The sequence below is a fragment of the Mytilus galloprovincialis genome, chromosome 14, assembly GCF_965363235.1.
Source record: "Mytilus galloprovincialis chromosome 14, xbMytGall1.hap1.1, whole genome shotgun sequence".
In the NCBI taxonomy this organism is placed as follows: domain Eukaryota; kingdom Metazoa; phylum Mollusca; class Bivalvia; order Mytilida; family Mytilidae; genus Mytilus; species Mytilus galloprovincialis.
In genome coordinates, this window is record NC_134851.1 from 1,189,724 (window position 1) to 1,198,656 (window position 8,933).

General features: G+C 31.9%; 1 protein-coding gene across 1 annotated transcript; it reads right to left on the bottom strand.

The window, feature by feature from the left end:
* Positions 1-318: 318 nt before the first annotated feature.
* On the bottom strand, positions 319-1,955 carry LOC143059502 (rhodopsin, GQ-coupled-like). The gene has a single exon (XM_076233011.1). The coding sequence runs from the start codon at positions 1,625-1,627 to the stop codon at positions 467-469; it is 1,161 nt and encodes a 386-aa protein (XP_076089126.1). The 5' UTR covers positions 1,628-1,955; the 3' UTR covers positions 319-466.
* Positions 1,956-8,933: the final 6,978 nt, after the last annotated feature.

Here is an 8,933-nt window from a genome sequence, read left to right on the forward strand (position 1 = left end):
ACAACGTTGATTTTCTTCTCCTGAAACTATTTCATTGTTTGGTAGATTGATTGGTGTTTCCGGCTTCTTTAATCACTCCTGGCTATTTCGTGGCTTTGAGTTTTTATTGGTTGGAGAAGCCATAGTGCCTGGAAAGAGCCACCGATCTTTGATAGTAAAACTGATATTCTTAGTCAATTAAGATGTGCGTCGAACGCGAGGCCCACTGTATCTTTTACATTTTTCACAACATTAAGATAATTTGATTGAATAGTCACGGAATCCATCAGACAAAATGTTGGCAATCATATTTGTATTAGACTTCACCACTTCATTGTTCGTGTGGCAACTGGAATGAATATGTCATATCTTATATTTATAATTTTACCAGCTTAAAGTGAAAAATATATTGTCACTGATAAAAAAAAACATGTGATCTTTCATTAATAAAACAGACAAGGACACATAATTAAAATATGATGCTTTATCATCCAAACTCTTGTGATGACATCGCTTTTTGAAGCATAGGCTTTTCAAAAAGAGTCCGTGATTGAGCAGTTGGGTTCGCTTGAACAGAATTTCTCAAATGTATCCGCGAGGATTCGCTTGCTAACAGAATTATATTTTTCGGAATCGGACGGAAATGGCTGATTGTATAAGATGCCTCTAAAATAGAATGTAAACCCGTTGAAACTGAAAAGTCTGAAACTTTCTTCCGGCTGCTTCTACAGCATTTCCGGCAAATGAGATGGTGTAATCTTTTATGATAACTCTTGTTAAATATTGCTATTATTACTGGCGTCATAAAACAGCATATCATTGACCAAATCGTCTTAAAATTTACTAATTTTGTCGACAAACAGTCTGTAACGTGTACTTTGACCAGAAACCAAATTGCTTCCGGTATGCAAAATATTAGATACGCAAAAGCAATAAAAAATAGCGATCTCATTGCACGCAAAGTTTTAATTGGATTTTTGGGCTGAACATTAGATAGAACTATTGGTACGGTTGCTAATGCGAAAATACGATGCCGGAATCTAGCTTCTCTCACTATGATGCATAGGGCAACAATGATCACCAGAGTAGGAATAAACGTAGACATGATCGTGAGAATCAGCACGTGAAATGTCCATGACAATCCGGTAAACATGCATAAGGATTCCTGAGCGTCAAAATGATAGCTAATATGTCCCATAAACGGAATACATGCAATCAGAAAACTTATGGTCCATAAGCAAAGAATTACACTTCCGGACGAGAAAGGCGTTATAATACTGGAGTATTGAACAGGTTTATAAATAGCAATACATCTATCAATAGACAGCATCGTAAGAGATAATGTCGCAGATATTCTTCCTGTCGTCATAACATATGCTAGCACGTGACACAATGATGAGTCTGGTACCCAATTCGCATTAAGATTTGCTACAGCAACAAATGGCATTTTTAAACATCCGTGAATAAAGTCACTAACTGCAAGTGATGTCACAAACGCATTTGTACATGTATGAAGACGTTTTGTGCTTTGTATTACGAATATCAGCATAAGATTGCAAACTATTGTAAAAAAAGCCAATAATATGGCAAAAACTGCAATTGTGTAATTTGGTTTAGAACTCAAATGTTCACATGCTGTATTATTCATACCAACCCAGCTGTAAACCTCGCTGTCGCTCTGACGAAATACTTCTATAAAAACTTCTTCATTTTAGGATAATTATTTTAATTATTTTCTAAAACTTCCTTTCTTTACAGTCGAATAATTATATCGTCATTACTTCTGGTAAATCCAATCAACAAATGCATGGCTGTGCATTAGCATTTGATTAAATGATACATTGTAAAGTTCCATGCATTTCGTATTTACTGCAGTTATAGGTCAACAAACATCCTGTTATATCCTTCAGCTGAAATTACAATGATATTATTGATTATTGATAATGATACAATTTACAAAACAATATGAATGACTGAAACACAACCATTATTTAAAGAAAATGTTCATTACTTTTTATTTTCGACTTTGTGAGACACCTAATATGATTATGAGTTGCACGATACAAGCCAATAATAAAAAGATATCTTGAAAATAATATTTTTGTTATTATCGTCCATTTAAACTGTTTTGTTTAGATATGTTTGATAGTGACAGTAGTTTTATAACAAGCAGCCAAAATAGATTTTATATATGCCCGGTTTATGGGTATAAGTGTTTTCGATATGTGCGTCCGCAGTTCGTCCGTCCGTCTGTCCCGCTTCATGTTAAAGTTTATGGTCAAGGTATATTTTGATGAAGTTGAAGATCAATCAACTAGAAACTCAGTACACATGTTCCCTTTGGTATGATCGTTCTAATTGTTATGCCAAATATAAAGTTTTGACCCCAATTTTACAGTACACTGACTATAGAAAATGATAGTGCAATTTGGGTATCCGTGTACGATGGACACATTCTTTTTACAATAAAATTTGTAAACCAAAATACAGGATTTTCATGTTGCCGATATCGATTCTACGATGTGTTTATATCGCTAGACTTATTTATATTTAATCTAACCCTTTTAAAGAATCACAGTTATATTTAATAGAAAAAGAAAAACAAAGGACACCCTTCAACATTGTAGACGAGAATAGAATTCAGGCAAAAATATACAATTTGCTGTAATTCTCATCATCTAGTTTCTCTGTATCGTCCTTAGTTTTTGCTCAAAACACAAAATAGGGTAAAAAAAATCCTAATTTTAGGGCAATGACTCCAATCACTCACAAAAACTTCACACAGAAAGACAGGTACATGTACAAATGCAGACACAAAAAAAAGTCTTAGAAACGAAAATAGCCGACACAAAAATATCATAGATTGCAATAAATTCTCTGGTAATGTCACTGTGCGGTAACAAAAGTATTCTAAAGCAGATATTCTTTTATTCTTTTAGCAAAGCCTGACAATAATTTCTAAAAAAGGAAATGTGATCAATTATGGAAAATCAATGGTGTGTCTTTATTCTGTATACAATATCACTATAGAGATCGATCACGATTCAGAATAATGATCTAGGAATCAAATATCAAAAAAGGGATAATGCAATATCGTTATTTCAGTACTATGTAGTTTATATGACAATAGATCAACAAACATCCTATCGAAGAATACACCATACCGTGACATCCGAACTACGAAGTTTTTATAGTTAATATTAGAATAGATTAACAAACTCTCTTTTCCTCGAATTCAATGCACTAAGCAATCTGAATGTACACTAAGATTGGTCACCTATTTAAATTGTTAAAATAGAAGTCGCCATGATGACTTCTATTGGTTGCTTTTTTCTTGGTGTGTTGATCAGGCATTGACATACATCAGACCCCGTCACACAATAGCGTTACATCTGTACTATGAAATTATTATAGCTCATATGACAATATACCATTGAGGCCTGGACTGAGTCGGGTGTGTCTTTTCTGTATTGGTCTTTGCATTATGTATTCGTGTTTGTAATTAGTTAATACTTCAGTTTCATTATGTATATCTTTTATATTCATTTGATAAAAAATTTACTGTTTTGCAATAGCATAAATTGTTCTAAATAATATAGATGTTCTTATCCCAAGCATAAAAACATAGCCGTATTTGACACAACCTTTTTCAACTTTTGATCTTCAGTGCTGTACAACTTTGTACTTTTTTTTCACTTTCGATCTTTTATATCTGGGCGTCACTGGTGAGTCTTGTGTGGACGAGGCGCGTTTTTGGCGTATTGAATTTTAAACCTAATGCTTTTTGTTATCCATCAATCATGTGTTTCTTTATCTAATACGTTCTTCTATTTATTTGTATTGTAGTCCTGTAATATTATGTTGTCATTTCAATGTTATATTTAACATTGCCATTAAAGTTCGAGGTTTGGCATGCCACAAAACCAGGTTCAACCCACCATTTTGTCCTTTAAAAATGTCCTGTACCAAGTCAGGAATATGGCCATTGTTATAGTATTGTTCGTTTCTGTGTGTGTTACATTTTAACGTTGCGTCGTTTGTTTTCTCCTATTCTTGAGTGTAATTTCACATTGCAATAAGACGTGTCACGGTACTTGTCTATCCCAAATTCATGTATTTGGTTTTGATGTTATATTTGTTATTCTCGTGGGATTTTGTTTGATGCTTGGTCCGTTTCTGTGTGTGTTATATTTTAGTGTTGTGTCGTTGTTCTCCTCTTATATTTAATACGTTTCCCTCGGTTTTAGTTTGTTACCCCGATTTTGTTTTTTGTCCATGGATTTATCAGTTTTGAAAAGCGGTATACTACTGTTGCCTTTATTTATACGTCATATCTAAGATGTAATGTGATTTGTTGTTTGTAATGTCTTTTTATTTTTATGTGTGTAAAGTGATAATTGCAAAACAAACATTGTTTAGATTTAAGGTTTCCATTACTTGTATAGCGTCAGGATGATCAACAGCTTCACGTTATGCATAGACACTTGGTTTTTTGTTAAAAAGTGTAAGTTGTCATCTAAATAAACAAAAGTGTCAGACCACCAATTAAAAATCCCTATCTGTTCAAACAAATTTTGCAATTTTCACAGCTTTCTAAAAAAATTACCTTAAGTTTAACTTCAGCTTTCTACATGCCAATTTACAGCATACCTTTTAAGCCTTCTAACAAAATAACTGACCTTCAAACAGAGATACTCCAAAAATAACCCTGGTTTTCGGGAAATCTTTAATTAGTATACTATGGAGCGCATTAATTCTCAATTTTTAATGCAAACTCATAGACAAGTAAATTTTGGCTCAAAATGGTTTAGATAGATTTCTCTTTCACCAAAAATTTCATTTCTGCAAATTTGTTGGTTATTTTAAGTAAACAAGGACATCAAAAGCACCATTTTGTGTCAGAGTAGGGCTACTTTAAATACGTTCTAAATTGGAGGGAGTAATTAGTAGTCTGACACCTAAAGATCACCGTACGCCCTTTAACGATGGACAAAGCACATACAACATAGTTAGTTATAAAAGACTGTCCTTGTTTATGTTGATGTGACGTTGGCATATACCATACATCAAACACCATTCCGCCATACACCCATTCACGATTTATCAAAAAAAATATGATTACCACCGTTATTTTGAAAGGTTACCACGCTATTTGGTCATTAACAAAAACTCTTGCAAAAACCCTTGAGGGACAAGAAAAAGTCGAAAAGATCCGTACCTATCAAAAGTAAATCCTGAGTTTGTCCATAAATATACGAACCCACCTTAGAAGAAAGTATTGTGTTTTATTAGCCCTATAAAGTGCTACTACATATATTTAGATATATTTAGATTCCATTAATGCACCAAGCGTGTTACGGTATTTTTGCACTCGAGAAAGTAAAATTTGAAAATTTAAAACGTGCAAGACTTGTCGAGCTTTTTTGATATTTAAAATTTAACAGTTTACAGTGACAAAATGTCCCAATACACAAATGTACTGTTGGGATTTGTTTCTGTAATGATTTGTATACGATATTTAACAAAGTTTCCCTTTCCTTTCAAAGATTTTTGGAAAGTTGTGTTTTTTATATATGACGTTATCATACATAGTCACTTATTTTCCTGACGTCACCATAGCAAATTCATTAGAAGTCACGAATAAATTAAATTAACATATTACATTTGCGTCTGTAAACATTTAGGGTTTTTTTTTTTTTTTTTTTTTATTGAATTGTTTCAAATGTTGTTTTTTTATTGTTTTATATATATATAAAAAAAAAGAGAAAACATATTAAAGGAAATATTAATACGATACAAGTATACACAAGTTTTATAATCTGACAGTGATGTTAGTGAAATATATTTCACGCAATATTGTTATGTAAAATGTCGAATGTTATCATTTCAGAGACAAGACAATAATTATATGAATGTTTTCATTTATATGTGTATTTTCAAACTGTGATATGTATTATATGAAGTGTGATCATAATGAAGATAAAAAAAAAAAAAAAAAAAAAAAGAAGTCAAGAAAATCAGACGATATTATTGAATGCTTGACCAATCATTACTGAGAACAAAGTTTACTCTAGAGATGAGTAATATATTGTCGCAATCCGATCAATAAATGTGCTACTGAGAACAAAGTTTACTCTAGAGATGAGTAATAGCTTGACCAATCATTACTGAGAACAAAGTTTACTCTAGAGATGAGTAATAGCTTGACCAATCATTACTGAGAACAAAGTTTACTCTAGAGATGAGTAATATATTGTCGCAATCCGATCAATAAATGTGCAAAAAACATAAAAACGACGGGAAATGATAATAATGAGATACTGATGTTTTTAACTAGAAACACTGTCTCATACACATGTGAAAAAAGAGGTAAATAGTTATCAAAATACAGTCACATCGGATCCTAGAACAACTATAAATTACATTTTAGTATCCTTTTATTACACTTTGCTATTATTTTTTTTGCTGCTGCGCTGAGACATATTACAAAGTACTATGGAATGTCTTGATTTTTAATATTTTACAAATAAAGAATAACATGGAAATAAGTGATTGTTTTTATTACCAATAGTATTCGAACACATATGTCGTACACAGTCTGCTTTGAAATATTGTACCACCTACCTTACATTGACATATTTTATTAAGATAGAATTACATGGGGATAAGTAATTGCATTCATAACCATTTAAACACATATGACAGAATAAAAAAAGACTTCTTTTCGAGACAAAAGTGATTCTCCTACCTTTAATTTGTGTTGGAAGCGATATTTAATCCGTAATACACTTTTTCTTGAATTCTTTTTATTAGAAATAAGAAATAATGTTCAATCCATACAATTCGATAGTCATATATCCTTTTAAATACATGAAGCATTAAAACATATCTTTATAAATCATAATTTGTCGCTTTGAAAATGGCAAAATCGATGAAACATTGACTTACAACTATTAATTTGTAACAGGTAATATAATGTCTTGATGCTATATAATACAAAAGAATTCCCATGTATTGATGGTCTGTATATTTATATTGATTGAAGAATCTGTATGCATTGTACATGATGCTATTAGATTCATTCTACATAAGAGAATGTTCTACATAAGAGAATGCCTGTACTAAGTCAGGAATATTGCAGTTGTTATTCATTCGTTTGATGTGTTTCAGCATTTGATTTTGCCATTCCGTTTTGAATTTTCCATGAAGATCGGGGTTTTGTTATTTTACTTTTGAATATTTCATTATATATAACTTGCATTTAATTAAATAAGAATTGCAAAGATTTGTGTGAATATGCCATCATAGAATCGTCATACATTGCACAAGAATTTGATAGAATCATTTTGAATATGTTATTATTGAATCTCCTTTCATGATACAAAACATCATTAAGATAATTTTACAAGAATTTTAAGGAATTATTTTGATTATATCATTTTGAATTTACAATCATTGAATAATACTTTAATAAAGTTATTTTGAATATTTCCTATAAAAGCGACATATCCTTTTATACGGTTTTAATTATTTTGAATATGTCATAGAGAGTTTTTCCTCATTGTACTGGCATTTCAGAGAGTATAAACATATGGAAAAAAGTTAGCAATATCCTTTAACTTTACTTACCGCTATATAGATGATATTCCCTCACTAAATAATTCAAAAGTTGGTGACTATCTTGAACGAACCTGTCCCATCGAAATTGAGATAAAAAATACTACAGATTCAGTTAAGTCGGCCTCACCACTTGACTTTAAAAAAAAATCGAGATGGGATTGCTGCTCACAAGGAAGCTTTTAAATAAAAATGGTGGAGTTGAACTCATCCCTTCGATAATTTGACGGACACCATCATGAGTTGGTTGACAGTTATGGAAGATTCACAGATGATATCGGACTTGTTCCTTATGTCGTAACTACATTCCCCTTCCCTTTTCACGAATGTGACCTACCGAATTATACTATTGACCGGATTTATAATTACATAAGCAACACGACGGGTGCCATCTGCTTTCATTGTAAAAGAATTTGATAGAATGTCATCATTGAATCTTCTTTCATCGTGCAAGAACTTGATAGGACCTTTTATAATATGTCTTAAATATTATTCCATTAAACAAAAATCTGATAGAGTCAATTTGATTATGGCATCCTTAACTCGTCTTTAATTGTGCAAGACTATTCTCGACTTTGTACATGCATTATCTTATGTAGACAATTGTGGAATATTTTCAACATTCAACCAATCCTGGTTCATTCCGAGGGTTATTACTCTGTCCAACTTGCAGTCATGTTCATCCTCTGGTTCAGTCACTGTGGATGCAAAAATAGTAGAGAAATTCATAGAATAAATTGTTGAAAATTGGCTGCATTTTTAATGTTTTTGTTTAAACAGTTATAATAAGTAAGTGCTATCAAAAAGCTTGTTTGCTTAGTAAGCACGCAAACGATTTCACTAGCTATATATAGTGGAGCAATATCTGTGGAACCTTCCGAAGCTAATGAGTTCAACCCTTGAATTCAATTTTATTCGTATTGCTCAGTTAAAAAGACAGTTTAAAGTTTTCTGTGTTTTGTGTTGTATACAGTTGTTTATAAAAATACGAATGTGTGGTATAGTCTCTTCAAATGAATGCTTTAAAAGTAATGTAACTGTACGTGGAATCACAAAGCTAGAAAGACGTCACAATACAATGTTTAAACAAGAATGTGTCCAAAGAACACGGATGCCCCACTCGCACTATCATTTTCCATGTTCAATGGACCGTGAAAATGGGTAAAAAATATAATTAGGCATTAAAATTAAAAAGATTATATCATAGGGAACATTTGTACTAAGTTTCAAGTTGATTGGACTTCAACTTCATCAAAAACTACCTTGACCAAAAACTTTAACCTGAAACTCGCACTTTCATTTTCTATGTTCAGTGGACCGTGAAATAGGGGTCAAAA